At 45.1% G+C, this 16,888-nt stretch overlaps 2 protein-coding genes across 2 annotated transcripts in view; both read left to right on the top strand.

The window, feature by feature from the left end:
- Positions 1-5,479: 5,479 nt before the first annotated feature.
- Positions 5,480-8,629, top strand: prdm12b (PR domain containing 12b; the record flags this gene model as incomplete). The annotated part of the gene is made up of 5 exons (XM_083673317.1): positions 5,480-5,684; positions 7,096-7,286; positions 7,471-7,626; positions 7,778-7,892; positions 8,145-8,629. 5 exons carry the CDS (start codon positions 5,480-5,482, stop codon positions 8,627-8,629), a joined length of 1,152 nt encoding a protein of 383 aa, XP_083529443.1.
- Positions 8,630-10,705: 2,076 nt separating this feature from the next.
- c5 (complement component 5) overlaps positions 10,706-16,888 on the top strand; it is a gene marked incomplete at its 5' end in the record, with an annotated part of 20,474 nt that continues 14,291 nt past the window's right edge. The window contains 10 exons of the mRNA XM_083673319.1: positions 10,706-10,770; positions 13,276-13,471; positions 14,233-14,383; positions 14,484-14,554; positions 14,995-15,089; positions 15,516-15,598; positions 15,848-15,938; positions 16,185-16,290; positions 16,512-16,644; positions 16,829-16,888. The exon at positions 16,829-16,888 is cut by the window's right edge and continues 56 nt beyond it. Coding sequence (XP_083529445.1) covers positions 10,706-10,770; positions 13,276-13,471; positions 14,233-14,383; positions 14,484-14,554; positions 14,995-15,089; positions 15,516-15,598; positions 15,848-15,938; positions 16,185-16,290; positions 16,512-16,644; positions 16,829-16,888 — 1,051 coding nt within the window. The remainder of the gene's footprint in view (positions 10,771-13,275; positions 13,472-14,232; positions 14,384-14,483; positions 14,555-14,994; positions 15,090-15,515; positions 15,599-15,847; positions 15,939-16,184; positions 16,291-16,511; positions 16,645-16,828) is intronic.

Here is a 16,888-nt window from a genome sequence, read left to right on the forward strand (position 1 = left end):
AAACCTGCATACTGTTATCTGGTTGTCCTGATTATCTATGTTATTGAACCTAGAGAATATGATTATCTGTGTTATTATTGAACCTAGAGAATATGGAGAGGTTGAACCTTGACCTCTGACTCCTGCCCCTCCTCCCTCCCTCTCTCCACTCAGGGTCGGTCGTATATTCATGAGTTTGGTTGACGTTGATGCTGACACACAAACACACACATACACACACACACACACACCCCTCTCTTCCCCTCTCTCCCCCTCCCCTCTCCTCCTCCTCACTCCCCTCTCTCCCCCCCTCCCTCCTCTTCCATCCCCTCTCTCCCCCTCCCCTCTCGTCCCCTCTCCCCCCCCTGCCCTCCCCCTCTCCCCTTCCCTCCCCCGCCCCCCCCTCTCTCCCCGGGCCTCCAGGCTCCTTGAGTCAGAAATAACCTCCTCTGAGTGGCTCAATCTAACTGACAATCGGAGACTAATTTACTAACCATATCAATTAGTGCAACACCATTAACCCTTCACGGTGAGGCTCAATTACACTGCTCCGACTCCCAGAATGCATCGCCACGGGGCGGAAGAGTCGCTGCACCTTCCTCCAGCAGGTAGGACGTTTCAGCTTCTCTGCTGCTGCCTCCACCATATCTTATTGTTTTACTCTGACTTCATTGTTGCGTTGTTGAGGAGCTAGCTGACCAAAGCATTTCATTACACCGTCTACGGCTGGATTCGGTCTATATGACAAATAAAGTTTGATTTGATTAGATTTGAGTGTGGACCGTGACATATCGTGTAGCTGCTGAATGTGTGTGTGACCATTCGATCGAGAAAAAAAACAAATATATCAATAAAATGTACACCTATATGTCTTTTTATCTCAGCATATACACCCAATCATACAGATAAATATATTATTCAGGGTCGATTTTGTGGAATTTAAGCTGTTTTTGAAATATGGGTTCAAGTCCTTAAAGTGTCCAAAACAACATACGGTGTCTAAACCGCACCTGGTCCTGCCAGCTCTGTTCTAACTGGAGAGAGACGGGAGGTTGATGTCTGTCTCTCTTCCTCCACGCAAGGAGCCACGCCGCGTGTTTGGCATTCATACCGGAGCGAGACGTGGTTACCGGTGGCTCGTTATGTAGTTATGTAATCTGTAACCATCCCGGTGTCTGCCGGGGGGGGGGGGGGAATCCGTTTTCCAAAATTGCATAGTTGTATTTCACGTCAGGTGTGCGTGACCGTTCAAACCAGGTGTTATGTTCCTACCTGTCAATCATCACACTGATAGAACACTTAGAACGCTGTAGAACACTTAGAACGCTCTAGAACACGTATAGAACACTTACAAAATCAGCTATAGAACACTTAGAACGTTATAGAACACTTATAGAACGCTGCTCATCCCCGAGGCTCGGCCGCCTTTGTCTTCGGTTCTGAAGAGGATCAGTCATATTCTGAAGGTCGAACAGTTGAATTTAAGCAGGCGATGTCAACAAAGTGCAAACAGTGTTTTAATTTAAAAAAATCTGTTTCTGTGGTGAGTTAAGTTTGGCCTTCCACTCCAACGCTCTTTGTCAAATATAATTTAGTCTGGAAAATGAGTGTGAAAATAAGTGTGAAAATGATTCTAGATGAAAGTGTCACAATGCGAGCGGAGCTGTGTTTGTCTTTCTGCCACCTGTGACTGTTATCCCTCATAACGACACAGTGACATCCAGATCTGTGTCACGGTGTCAAACACCTTCAACCTCTCCGAAGACTCATTTCATTTATTACATTTCCAGCATTTTTTCTCCTGCAGGCCTATATATGTTTTCCTAATTTTAATGCAAATTTGACACGTCTATATTATCGCTGTGGTGTTTCGCCTAATTCTGTTGATTAGTGAACCTATTATACACTCATTTGTGGTGTTCAGAGGCGGCTGGTCTATTCAGAGCCTCTAAAGAGCTTCTGATATGATCCACTACAGCGACGAGAGACGGCCTTTATCCTCCACCGTGACGCCGTAACGAGCCGAGACGCGGCCGGACAAGACGCTTTATTCTGGGATTATTAAGACCGCCACATGGCCTCGCCTCCGTACAGGCCTGAATTGGTGCTTAGCGGGATGTTGTATGGATCAGCCCATGAATATGTATTAATAGTTGATGATATGAGAGCGGGTGAGGGTTTAGGCTGCCATTTGGGTACATTCCCATAACCACTTCTCTGATGTCGCAACCTTCCCCGCAAACTGCTTTTTAACGCTCTCTGTTTGCTTTAGAAACCGTCCTCGAGTGCTTGAGTTTCCTTTCACGTCCTCGCCTTCAGCTGGTCGAAGGGGGGCTAGACCTGAAGAAACCTCCATTTGTTTCTCTTCTTTTTTCTCTCGGAAATAATCAGCCATGTGCCAAAAGTGTCTCTCTTGTTTTTACGCGTGCCAGTCACCTGCCGCCTCTCCCTCCTTCTCTCCCTCCTTCTCTCCCTGCGTCTCCAGCTTCTGCTTTTCTCTTCACGGTTCTTTTGACTTCCAGAGTCTGTTTCTCTAAAGAGATCTGGGTTGGGTTCATATTCAGTTGCTATTGTCTCTGAAGAGCTGTACTAAGCTAATTAAATGTTATCCTACAAAATAAAAAAGCATCTCTCGCGCTCTCGCTCCTATTCCGTGGGTTTCCAGCCAAACTCCCCAGTGCCCCCCCCCCTCACCCCGGAAAAAAATCCACTGTTCATTGAGTCAAGTCAATTGAAAAACATTTGCAAATCTCCATTATTGGGGGATTTTTGTCTCCTTTCTCCACAAAGCCATGAACAGCTTGTCGCTTTCTGCCGCCGCGCCGCGCGGAGAGGGAAGCTATGAATGCTAAATAAATCACATCCACGGCGCTTAAACGTATTATTATGGATTAATGTATTAATGCTTAAACGTATCTTTAACCGTATCTTTAAACGTTCATTCTGTGGTTCTAACTGAAAACTGAAAAACGGCTCACTTTTTATTTTCACCTTAACATTTGCATTAAACTTTTACCACATAACGATTTAAATGTGGACTTTTTTTTTGTCTGTGATATTTCCCCAAAATAATTCTTCAGATGTTTTATTTTAGAATGATATGTCCCGTCATTTAGAATGACCTATATTTATTTCTATCTTTTATATCTTTACTTGCTATGCAAAATGTAGATTCCTTTTTATCTGTTTTATAGTGACATCATTTATAATGTTGATTCTTCCTCTCAGGGCTCGCGATGCCGCTGCTCGTCTTGTGAAGACCGGACCCGGGGGGCCACCGGTGCACGCGGAGGTGTGATTATTATTATTATTAGACAAATGTTGAAATCTGATCCCTCCTCTTGTCACAATTAACTAATCATTTGAAACTATTTTGCAGAATTCTCAGAGGGAAATGGAATTTATCTTTAGAGGTTTTTTTATGCATGCGCGCTAATATTAAGATTCCGAAACATATAATATTATAATATAATATATAACTCAAGCTGTGAGGTGTAAAATATCAATAATCTTAATAAATTTGTGTGTTAAAAACATTTTTAAAACCATTGTTTAAATCGTTTAATTGAATTAATTTCTCTGAATAGGGCCTAGACCTAGGCCACACTTTTCCGTTTTGAATTATTATAATCACAAACCAAAAATGCAGTAATGACTTAACATCAAATTTCGATTATTCGTGAGCTTTATTTTAATATTTAATTCAAAGAGAAATCCCCCTCGATGCTATAGACGCTACAGGCCTGCGTCAACTGAAATGTCTTCGAGCGCAATAAATAAAAATCAACGTCGCTGTTCAAATCCTATTCAAGGAGAGAGGAGAAATCCTGAGAAAAAAATGTGAAGGAGGGATGGGGGGTGGGGGGGGGGGCCCCCCTAAAAAGCAGCTGTTGAGCAGTAATCTGTTTTCCTGCCCTGTCACTCACCTCGTCACTGCCTCGCGGGCAGCCGCCTCACCTCGAGCGCCTTGTCCCCCCTCTCGTGCAGACCGCGACCTTGTCCGGACCCGCCCCGCGCCCCCGTGGACTGATCCAGAAAGGACGAGCGCGTGGTTGAAACAGCATGGAGATTGATTTGCGACACTTTCCTTTCACTTGACATTACTGCTGAATAGAGAACCCGCGCGACTGGTGGAATAAATATGTTCTCTCTGCTGGAAAAGAGGGAGAGAAAGAGAAGAGAGGAGAGGAGAGAGGGAGAGCGGCCCGGTTTTACTCTCAGTCCATCAACCCTGAAAAAGCTAAATATCGAGGACGGGGATTCATGAGTGAGACGCCATGTAAACACACACACACACACACACACACACACACACACACACACACACACACCCTCTATATTCACACCTGTAGATATGACCTGGACAGGAGCAGGGATGACAAGCGAAGATGTAAAATTACTTTGCAGATTTGTATGCCCATAAACGCGTTATTCCCGTTGAGCCGACAGGTAATAAACTGTAACAGGTAATAAACTATAACTCATAACGTCCTCAGTCTGGTTTAGCTGGCGGAGAGGAGAAAATAAAGTTACACAAATAAATAACCTATTTACCTATTTGAAAATTAACGTTGTAGAAGTGGGATTATAATTTAGCGTTTTATAGTCCTATTCCATCTCCGCTGAAGGTGTATTATTATTATTATTATTATTATTATTATATTTTATATAAATGTCAGATCATGAGCATGTTCACTGGCTTTTAACAATGTGTGATCGCGGACCGATATAACTATCATGAGATATGCGGATCGGTTGTGTTACAGTTCCGTGTGTGTGTGTGTGTGTGTGTGTGTGTGTGTGTGTGTGTGTGTGTGTGTGTGTGTGTAAACTGTCTGGTTCTGGGTGTCCCACTGTCCTCAATTAGATTAGATAAAAACGCTCTCAGTCAGGTCCCGTCAGATCTGGCCCGGTGTCTCTTAAGTTAGTCTGGATCGTGTGTATCGTTGCCTCTCCCGTGCCAGGAACGGGCTGGCGACCGTACAGATAGATGTGTTGCGCGTGGTGAGACCGGGCTTGTTATTTTTGCTGCAAGGTGGTTGTTGTATCTCCAACACACACACACACACACACACACACACACACACACACACACACACACACACACACACTCACTCACTCCTCCCTTGCTCCCCCGAGGAGTGGCCACTCAATAAAGCCCGCGTGCTCCTCCTGTAGAACAAGCTGGGGGAGCACGAGGGGAGGGTCATTAATAACTCATTAGAGGGTCACACCGTCACACCGCCGGTATATAAGAGCCCCGGGACCGGGAAACGGCTGAACATTTTACAACTGCAGCAACGGAGGACGTTTATTTGACAAATTACTAATTTTATCAGTTTTTTAAATAATCTGAATTTCGCGTTTGTTTAATTTTCGTTTGCTTTTATTTTTATGCGTTCACTTCAGAATATTGTTTAATTTTTTAACAAAATTAAACAGGTGGACATTTACCTGAAGTTCTGCACCGTGATATCTGGGTCATATCTCAGACGGTACCATGGGCTCCGTCGAGGCACTGGTTCTGAGCGGGTTCAAGCAGCAGAGCCTGTCTCTGTCGGACGTCATCACCGGGGACATCCTGCACAGCTTCCTGTACGGCCGGTGGCGGAGCGTGCTCGGGGAACACCTGCTCGAGGACAAGACCAGCACGAGCCCCAAAACCGCCTTCACCGCCGAGGTGCTCGCGCAGTCGTTCACAGGAGGTCAGTCAATTAAATGTTGATTTATTCCTTTTCAGAACAAAATTATCTCTATTTGTTGCTAACTGTCTTTATCCATATAAGTACATTAAAATGTTTAATACAATTAGGGCCGGTTTCACAGACAAGACTTAAGCCTAGTCCTGGACTAATTCACACTTTCAATGGCAAATTGCCACTGAGGATGCTTTTTAGTCTAGGACTAGGCTTAAGACTTGAAACCGGCCCTTAGAGTTTTAATAAAGGCCTATACGTAATAGTCTACTAAACTATTAGTTAATTTTAAGATTTATTATTTTAGATCCACCTGTTCATACATGTTGAGATATCAGGCATATCTCTTGAATTATTGATGAGAATAAGAAATGTTCAAATTCACACATACGAAATGTTGCCAAAAAATAAAATCCCATCTGAAGTCCGTATTCTTCCTTTATTTCCCTTTAATTCCCTCACATTTACCGCTTTAACCTTCTCTCCGGGATCCCACCGGCCCGTTCAGAGATGCGTTTACCGTGTAACCGATGGTGACTTAAAGAGGGGTTTTAAATTCATTTACTACCGTTGGGCTTGACCTGAGAAAGTCTCCACACAGCCAGGGGACTAAAGAGGCAAAGAAAACCTCTTTTCTCTGAAACGTCCCGGGGTTTATCCCTCATTCATCAGTCTTTAGACCTCCTCTCTCTCTATTTAGACCTTCTCTCTCTCTCTCCCGGCTCTGGCAGCGACCGGCCCCGCACTGTTCTGTCTTTCAGGCGTCATTAAAGGTCGGTGTTCCTCCGTTAACGTACCGTGGAGTCTAATTCCATTGCTATTCATACCATGTCAGCCGTCTAATCGCCTTTCCATTTTTTGTCAGAAAAATTCCTGGCCCTTTTGAACAGAGGCTCATTTCATTCACCCTAAATGTATGGCGACAAACTTCTTAAAGGGATAATGAATTTGGAATGAGACTTGTCTTTCCATTAGTGTTTCATGCGCGCGCAGGGGCCGTCACATCACGGCAGAACGAATCGCAGCTTTTAGGGAAAGAAAGAAGCGTTTAACCTCTTTTCTTAGCGGGGCTCATATCAAATTCCATCGATTTTCGCAGTGAATGAGAACACAGATATTATTAGACTACCGATGAACAATACAATGCACATAAATTAGTTCGGGCTCTTTGAATAACATTAAAAAACATTGTGTGACATTTGTAACAATAATACAGAATGTGTTCTCATGACGGCAGACAAACGGCTGGTGATATTCAGTCTTTGATGCCTCGGATTCCTCCACAAAGAGAGATTTCATGGGAAAACTTTAGAGATAATTAAAGATAACTTTTAAAAGCATTGCCAACTATAGAATAAAATTAATAACACCTATAACTGAAGTTTTAGACTACCTGCTGACCGCTCCTCTCTCTCTCCAGAGGTCCAGAAGCTATCCAGCCTCGTGCTGCCCAGTGAGGTCATCATTGCTCAGAGTTCCATACCGGGAGAAGGGCTCGGGATCTTCTCTAAGACCTGGATCAAAGCCGGTACCGAGATGGGTCCGTTCACCGGCAGGGTCATCTCACCGGAGCACGTGGACCTCTTCAAGAATAACAACCTGATGTGGGAGGTAAGCAACAACAACAACAAAATACTTCCCTAAATACAACAGTGCAATAACTCAATGCCTCACACCTCAATGGCAGCATGCAATCTTATAACAATTGAGTAACAACAGTATACTAATTACAACTAGTGTGTGTGTGTGTGTGTGTGTGTGTGTGTGTGTGTGTGTGTGTGTGTGTGTGTGTCAGGTGTTTAATGAGGACGGTACCGTGCGGTACTTCATAGACGCCAGCCAGGAGGACCACCGCAGCTGGATGACCTACATCAAGTGTGCCCGCAACGAGCAGGAACAGAACCTGGAGGTCGTCCAGATAGGCAGCGGCATCTTCTACAAGGCCACGGAGGTACACACACACACACACACACACACACACACACACACACACACAGTTAGTTAGTTAGTTGGTTAGTTAGTTAGATGGTTAGGGTTATAATAATAATATGAATAATAATAATAATATTAAATGTCTAATATTGCGGTGGCGTCCCTCTCAGACCATCCCTCCAGACCAGGAGCTGCTGGTGTGGTACGGGAATTCCCACAACACATTCCTGGGCATTCCCGGCGTTCCGGGAACCGAGGACGACCAGCAGAAAAAGACTAAGACTGGTGAGTTATTAGATAGTTATCAATAATCAATAAGAAGAGTTGAGATCCGACTGTTTATCTACACAACCACTACAAGCCCTGACCGTCCTCTCCTCTGATTGTTCCCCCCCTCCCACATGACCCTGACCATCCTCTCCTCTTGATTGGTCCCCCGTCCCCACATGACCCTGACCGTCCTCTTCTCTGATTGGTCCCCCCCTCCCACATGACCCTGACCATCCTCTCCTCTGATTGGTCCCCCCCCTCCCACAGACGAGTTCCAGCTGTGCGATGGCTCCGCCCCCCTGCCCCCCGCTAGCCGCATGCGCTGCGTCATCTGCCACCGCGGCTTCAACTCCCGCAGCAACCTGCGCTCCCACATGCGCATCCACACCCTGGACAAGCCCTTTGTCTGCCGCTTCTGCAGCCGCCGCTTCAGTCAGTCCTCCACGCTGCGTAACCACGTCCGCCTGCACACCGGGGAACGGCCCTACAAGTGTCACGTGTGCCAGAGCGCCTACTCCCAACTGGCGGGGCTGCGGGCGCATCAGAAGAGCGCCAGGCATCGGCCAGGGGGGGCGGCGGGGGGGGCAGGGTTAGGGGCAGGGGGGGCGGGGGGGATAGTGGGGGCGGGGCTCCAGACACACCACTCACCCCCTCTCTCTCAGATGACCTCGGTACCTCACCCCCGCACACATGCCCACCCCCACCCCCACCCTGCCTCTCTGGTGCACCACATCCCAACCATGGTGCTGTGAGGAGGGGGGCGGGGGGACACACACTAACTCTTGGGGGGGAGGGGGGGGCAAGTAGATATATTTGACACTTAAGGGGAGGGGGGGCATATTGATATTTCAAATCTTAAGGGGGGGGGGGGGTGCCCAGCCCCCTCAGAGCCCCTGTGTAATTTGACCCTTGCTATCTGAGGTCAGTCTAACTGGACCCCCCCCCTCACACAGACACCCACAGCGATGGCACTGTCCAGCTCAATGCTTCTCTATGAGGCCCTCCTCTGGAACAAACATGCAGCGTGCTGTGTGAACCACACTCTCTGATGGCCTCTCCTCTGCTCTGGGTGCCATTGAGACTGTGTGCATGATCACTGACGATAGTCAGGCCCTGATTGGCTTTGGCTGTGTCTGAGGTACGAAGCAGGAAACAGGAAACAAGAAGCAGGAAGCAGTGCACAGGTTTAATGTGATGAAGATTCTGACATTCTGTCAAACAGGCAGCTAGACCTGGTGATGTCACTGATCAGCTGTTCCTCAAGGTAGTCTGCTGATTGGTCAAGACTTGTATTATCATACTGATAATTTATAGAAACAAATTGAGGATCAGATTTTATAGTTCCGATAAAATGCATATTTATCTATTGCCTTCTATAGGTTAAGTTCTGAAATGTTAAACATTTTGAAGTGTCTCTCTCTTGCCTGTGCATGGAGCAGTACGTGTCTACCCAGTGGCCAGTCCACAGATGTTATTGTACTGTAAATCCATCTGAAAGAGTCACACTAATTGGTTTGCATGCAACGTTTTTGTTTTGAAGTTGTAATTTGCTTGTTTCACCACAAGGGGGTAGTATTGGGCAACAGATTAAGGTTTGGGAGGAAATTCTCCGACGTGCTCCTTGATATTGACAAGTGTAGAGGCTGCGTATGTACTGCTCCTGTCCTGCTGGGTGAAGCATCACTGCTGTCACTGGTCAGTCACCCACAGCTGGACACCAGTCAGGGATAGGAACTCTTGACGTGTGAATAGACTATATAAAATGTAAAGGTTGTGTAAATATTATCATAAGATGTTCTCTCTATTTCCAGAATTATTGAACAGTCACTTTATCTATGTATGTATAACTTAAAGGACAAAACTTGTTACAGTATATGATGTATACGATGTTCGCTTATATAAATGACTTTGTATTTTCACCTCGTACTGCAAATAAATCATAACCTAAACCTGTCTTGTTTGCATAAATATTCTGTTCTATTAAAAAAAATTACCAGGCAAAAAGGTGTGTGTGTGTGTGTGTGTGTGTGTGTGTGTGTGTGTGTGTGTATCCATTGATCAGCAGATTGCTACAAAACAAACAGCATGTGGTTTACAGGAAGAGGCATCAGAGTCAACTGTTGGGAAATGAACAGCGGCTGAGCAAACTCACCTTTGGGGCGGGTGGGGGCAGTTTAATGTTGGGACGGCCACAGTGGAACATGCAGGGTTGGTTTACACAGTTTAATGTTGGGACGGCCACAGTGGAACATGCAGGGTTGGTTTACACAGTTTAATGTTGGGACGGTCTCACAGGAACATGCAGGGTTGGTTTACACAGGTTAATGTTGGGACGGCCTCACAGGAACATGCAGGATTGGTTTTCACAGTTTAATGTTGGGACAGAACCTCTTCTGACTACTTTGACAGGATGTTCTCAGAAAATACCACAGATTTGCTCCATAATTACATCTTGTATAATTACCTCTCCCCCCCACCCCCTCCCACCTAGTTAACAAGTCAAACTTTATGACCTCCCCAAACCCATCCACTGCTGCAGAGAAGTGCTGCCAAGTTTCAGTGTGATGCTTAAATCAAGCTGCTCTTTGGAATCAAGCGAATGCCTTTTACTGGAAACAACATGTTGTTTGTTTTGGAGCAATCTGCTGATCAATGGATACACACACACACACACACACACACACACACACACACATGCCCTCAGAGCCCCTGCTGCTCTTAAGAGAGCTGGGGTCAGTCAGTCTGTGTGTGTTCAGAGAGCTGGGGTCAGTGCGTGTGTACGTGTGTTCAGAGAGCTGGGTCAGTCAGTGAGTCTGTGTTGGGGAAGGATGAAGGTCTTGCTACTGGTGTCGTTGTTTCATGTCTGCTGGCTGGCAGACGCCCAGGAGAGAACGTAAGCTCTGATTTAACACTTTCATAAGATCCTTCCTAACCTTTCCTCCAAACTGACCAATGAAACATTATCAGAGTAGTTGGATTAATTTAATTTCATTGGATTAATAGTTGGATATGGCAACAGGTCCTAAACATCCAGACTACAGTCGTCTGCTTTATGCCAATCACACTGTTTGCATAAATAATCTTTCATTTTGATGTTCTGTTTTGTTTTGTATGTGTGCTACAGTCCTCCTCTATCTTGAGTCATGTATTTATTTAACGTAATTATTACTTTTTCACTACCTCTCCTTTTACCATGTGTGCTTCTTATCAGCTAACTTTGAGTTCATTTGGAAAATAATTTTAGCCATGTTAAAAAGATGCTAAAAGATATTTTGTACATTTAGTTCTAAAATTAGTGATCATGTGCCAAAAAACGCTGATTGGACAGATGGGGACGCACCTCCTATGAAAAAAAGCTGTGTTGCCTTAAAGGGGAGGACTGTGTCGTAATGGAGTCAACATTACAGTCATGAGAAAAAGTTAGGACACCCCCCAAAATATTAAGTTATTCTCTTAAAAATATGGACATATCAATATGTTATCTTCTTTCTAACAATGTCTATAGATAAAGGGGATGTAATTGAACAAAAAACTATGAAAATGTAACTTTGTAATCATTTATTTAACGAAAAATTAACAATAATGCCAATTCCTACTGAGGAAAAAGTTAGGACACCCTATGCCCTAATAGCTAGTATTGCCCCCCTTGGCTGAAATAACCTCAATTAGACGTTTCTTATAACTGTCTACAGGTCTCTGACATCAATTGGGAGAACGTTTTTCCCACTCCTCCTTGCAGAATTCTTTCAGCTGTGTGATGTTCGAGGGGTGTCTTGCATGCACAGCCAGTTTCAAATCAATCCACAGCATCTCAATAAGATTAAGATCCGGGCTTTGACTTGACCATTCCAGAACTCTCAATTTATTTTTCTTGAGCCATTCCTTGGTAGATTTACTGGAATGTTTTGGGTCATTGTCATGTTGCATGGTCCACATCTGCTTCAGCTTCAACTTTCGAACAGATGGTCTCACATTTTCCTCAAGCACCCTCTGATACAATACAAAATTCATAGTGGATTCTATGATGGTGAGCTGACCAGGCCCTGCTGCAGAAAAGCAGCCCCAAACCATGACATTTCCACCCCCATGCTTCACAGTTGGTATGAGGTTCTTGTTCTCAAATGCTGTCTTGGTTTTGTGCCAAACATGTCTACTCTTACTGTGCCCAAATAGTTCAACTTTGGATTCATCTGTCCAAAGCACATTGTTCCAGAAGTTCTGGTCTTTCTCTAGGTGTTCTCTGGCAAACTTTAGTCTTGCCCTGATGTTTTTTTTTGACAGCAGGGGTTTCCTCCTTGCACACCTCCCATGTAATGCAAACTTGTTCAGTCTCTTTCTTATGGTGGATGCATGTACTTTGACATCAATTGTGGCAAGAGATACCTGTAGGTCTCGTGATGACATTCTGGGATTGTTGGAGACTTCTTTAAGCATCTTTCGGTCAGCTCTTAGGCTGAACTTGCTTGGGCGGCCTGACCTGGCCATGTTGGTGGTGGTTTTAAATGTTCTCCACTTGTAAATTATTTTCCGGACAGTGGAATGGCCAATTTCGAATAGTTTGGAGATCTTTTTATATCCCTTCCCAGACTCATATGCATCTACAATTTTTCTTCTGAAGGCCTCAGAGAGCTCTTTTGATCTCGCCATGGTGATGCAACTCACTTCAACAATCAAGAGCAAACCAAACTAAATATCTGAGGCTTAAATAGGACAGGCTCCTCCAAAATCCTCTGTAACGATGTTCTAATCATTTGCACCTGATGTGGTGCTCTTTATTATAATTTTAGGCATTTTAAGTGGAACTAAATGTGGGGGTGTCCTAACTTTTTCCTCACAAGAAGATTGCATTTCTATTAATTACATTTTACCAATCATTTTTTAAATAATTTGTTTCAGTTGTATTTGTTTAGTTATATTACCTCAAATTTTCAATATTGTTCAAATGAATATCAAATGTCCATATGTTTGAATATGTTGAAGAAGACAAAGGTTTTCATAGGGTGTCCTAATTTTTTCTCATGACTGTATATCATGAACCATTCAGTCAACACATAGGCCAACATTGGATGTAAATAATTAGTGACAAAACCCTGTAGCATCTCCTGAAGACACTTGTTTACACTTGTTGATGCATGTCAGTCAACTTTACACTCTGCTAGTGCTATATGGCTGAGGTGCCTTGTGTGTATATCTATCAGTGTGTACACATATCTAAATGTTTAGGGTGATTAGACTGGGCCCATCCTCAGGCATGGAATGACCTGCAGGACACTAAGACTTGATGCTTTAGTATCATTGGGCCATTTTAGGAACCTGATTATGGATTCCTCAGTGGATTTTCACATGAAGTCTTTGAGAACATCCTCTGTCCTTGTCCCCCCGGTCCCTGACCTCTCAGGTACTTGATCACTGCGCCCAAGCTGCTGCGTCTGGATGCGTCTGAGTCCGTGGTGGTACAGCTGCTGGGATACAGCGAGGAGACCACGGTCCGCGTCACTCTGAAGAGCACCATGGGCACGCAGCCAACAGTCTATGCTGAAGAGGACGTCACGCTCAACGCCCATAACGGATATGGCAAGATCATCACGCTCCGGGTGAGGCTACCCTTAACCTAGCCCTATCTTACATTTACATTTATGGCATTTAGCAGACGCCTTTATCCAAAGCGACTAACAAATACATTTGTTTAAATAAGTGAATCGCCTATCCATCAGTCATCATAAGAAAAAGTAATCTATGCTAGTACCTTCCTCGATGGACTCCACAGATTGACTCCTTCGTCCTTGTGTCAGGAGGCTGTCGCAAAGGCGGTCACTCGATGACCATCACGATAGAAATCAGTGATTGCTGATGACGAGCAGGGTAGCAGCCCCTCTCACCTAACGATCAGTTAACGACCAGACAGGCTTCACCACTCAATCCCAAATGTATTAGTCCTGGTCCAAAGTGAGCAGGAGTTAAAATACCTTGCAGAGTAGTTTCAGGCCCTCCCACTGGAGATTGACAGCAATTGGCTTCAAACAGATGACTTTCAATAGAAACTAGATCCCAGAGCTTAAGGCAGGATAGCCACAGCAAAATACACAAGCTACCAACAGCACACTGACTTTAAACAAGATTAAACTAACATACTTAGACTGGAGAACAGGCTTCACCACTCAATCCCAAATGTATTTGTGGGATCTTAACCTAGCCCTATCTTAACCTAGCCCCAAGGAAATCCTTCTAATGCTGGATCTCTTTTACACTCAATGTTAGACTTTGGCAACTTCTGATTGTGTCTTCGTGACAGACCTCTGGGATCTGACTGTAAGCTCTTATGTTTTGAGACATGTGTGATGTGTTTCTGTTCCAGATCCTGCCAGATCAGTTTCCTGAGGATGGGACCCACGCCTACCTGCATGTCCTGGGAGACTTCAACTCCTATGAGAGGATCCCTGTGTCCCGAACAAATGGATTCATCTTCATCCAGACGGACAAGCCCCTCTATACCCCCAAGCAGTCAGGTGACTGTGTGTGTGTGTGTGTGTGTGTGTGTGTGTGTGTGTGTGTGTGTGTGTGTGTTTGCTGTGACTGTGAGGTTGAGTAAACTGTGTGTTCCTACAGTGAAAGTCCGGGCCTTCTCTTTCAACGGGGAGCTGAAGCCAGCGATCCGCCCACTCACTCTAACCTTCAGGGTGAGTTTTCCACAGCCAGACTATGTGACTGGCCACTACCAGACCATGTGACTTGTCACTACCAGGGTTGGGATAACATTTTAGTTCAATTCCAGTCAATTCAAGAAGTAACCTGACCCACACCCATATCCATATGATCTGATGACTGATACATGCGTACATGTGTGTGTGTGTGTGTGTGTGTGTGCGTGTGCATGCGTGCGTGCGTGCGGCGTGTGTGTGTGTCTGTGTGTGTGCGTGTGTGTGTGTTATGCTGTCCTGTGTGTGTTTATGTGTGTGTGTGTTATGCTGTCCTGTGTGTGTGTGTGTGTGTGTGTGTGTGTGTGTGTGTGTGTGTGTGTGTGTGTGTGCGCGTGCGCGTGCGCGTCTGCGTGCATGTGTGTGTGTTATGCTATCCTGTGTGTGCGGTCGTTGGCCTGAGGCTTGTGTGGCTGTTTCAGGACCCAGAGCGTCAGGAGGTGCAGATTGTAGAGCTGATAGACGTCAATGGAGTTCCCTCTATGCAGGACCCCTTCATGATCCCCCTGAAACCCAAGTAAGGTCTTATGATAGGATAGCATCATGTAGATAGATGACAGGGGAGGCTGGTGGAGGTAGAACACACGTGTTTGATACCATTCCTAATTCCATTTCATGCATTACAATGAGCCTGTCCTCCGATTTCTACCTCCACCACCCTCTGCTGGTAGATTATGGTATTAAATATAACTTTGGTGGCCAGTGTTTCCACTACATGAAGCTCAACTACTAGTTGAAGTACATGTTACAGTAGCTTTGTTGGTAGTTAAACTCAGGTCTAGTCCTAGCAGTGTTTTTACATGTTAATGACTGTTTTGTCGCGGTGTAGTTTACTCACTTCATTGTACCAGAAAACAGAAACAGAAACAGGAAGAGTGTTTCTGTTCATAACTCAGAGCTGATGTAGTTTGTAGTCCTCTCACCATGTGATCATGTCCTACAGGTTGGGGGTCTGGACCATCGAGGCTTCCTACACTAAACATTTCAATACCAAAGCCAAAGCTGAATTTGAAGTCAAGGAATATGGTAATTCAAAATTAACACTGGAGACATTGATTAATTGATGAATTTATCATGAATCAGTTGATTATTTGGTCATTAATTGAATTGAATTGATCATTCGCAAAGTGATTCTCATCATCGATTCTATAAGGTCTCAAACACAGCTAGATCTGCTAATTGTATTTGACTGTGTGTGTATATTTGTGTGTGTGTGTGTCTCTGTGTGTGTGTGTGTGTGTGTGTGTGTGTGTGTGTGTGTGTGTTCTCCTATAGTCTTACCCAGCATCTCCATCCTCATGGAGCCAGAGGCGAGTTACATCAGTTACGGCACCTTTGAGGCCTTTAAGTTGAAGATAACCGCCAGGTAACTAAGGTGATTTACTAATCAAAGATTGTGGTTCAATTGTGTTGTTGTTGTTATTGTTGTTGTTGATGTTGTTGTTATTGTGTTGTTGTTGAGTGCAGGTATGTTTTTGATTTTGTTGTTGTTGTTGATTTTGTTGATGTTGATTTTGTTGTTATTGTGTTGTTGTTGAGTGCAGGTATGTTGATGTTGTTATTGTTGTTGTTGTTGTTGTTGATGTTGTTATTGTGTTGTTGTTGAGTGCAGGTATGCGCACGGGGCTCCAGTGGCTGATGCGGAGGTGTTCTTCAGGTTTGGGTTCATGCAGGGGAAGACTCCTGAGATCCTGCCTAAGACCGTCAGACGGGTGCTGGTAGGACACACGCTGTCACTGACTACTGTAGCCTATGTGTACACGCTATGTGAGGGAGTGGGTGCGTGCATGCGTGTGTGTGTGTGCGTGTTTGCATGCATGCGTGCGCATGCTTGGGGTGTGTGTGTGTGTGTGTGTGTGTGTGTGTGTGTGTGTGTGTGTGTGTGTGTGTGTGTGTGTGTGTGTGAGCACCGTGGGACCGTAACCTCCCTGCCTGTCAGATGTCGGAGAGCGGGGAGGTGGAGGTGACCCTGGACATGAAGGCGGCCCTCCGGGACCACGACCTCAGCTCTGACCTCACTAGCATGGTGGGACGCTTCCTCTACCTGCTCGTCATGGTGCGGGAGCCTACAGGTGACCAGTGTGTGTGTGTTTATGACAACAGTTGTCATGCAGTTCTCTAATTGATAATCATACATCTTAAATCATTCAAACAAATTATCCACTAAAACATTGCAAAGTTAAGTTATCCAGAATTGAATACGTCTATGTGTCTCTCCCCTCCCCCCCCCCCCCTTCCCCCCTCCCACCCTCTCAGGTGGTATCTCCCAGGAGGCGGAGTTAGCGAGTGTGCAGTTCCTGAAGTCTCCCTACACTC

This window comes from Argentina silus (assembly GCF_951799395.1).
Source record: "Argentina silus genome assembly, chromosome: 7".
NCBI classification, from domain to species: domain Eukaryota; kingdom Metazoa; phylum Chordata; class Actinopteri; order Argentiniformes; family Argentinidae; genus Argentina; species Argentina silus.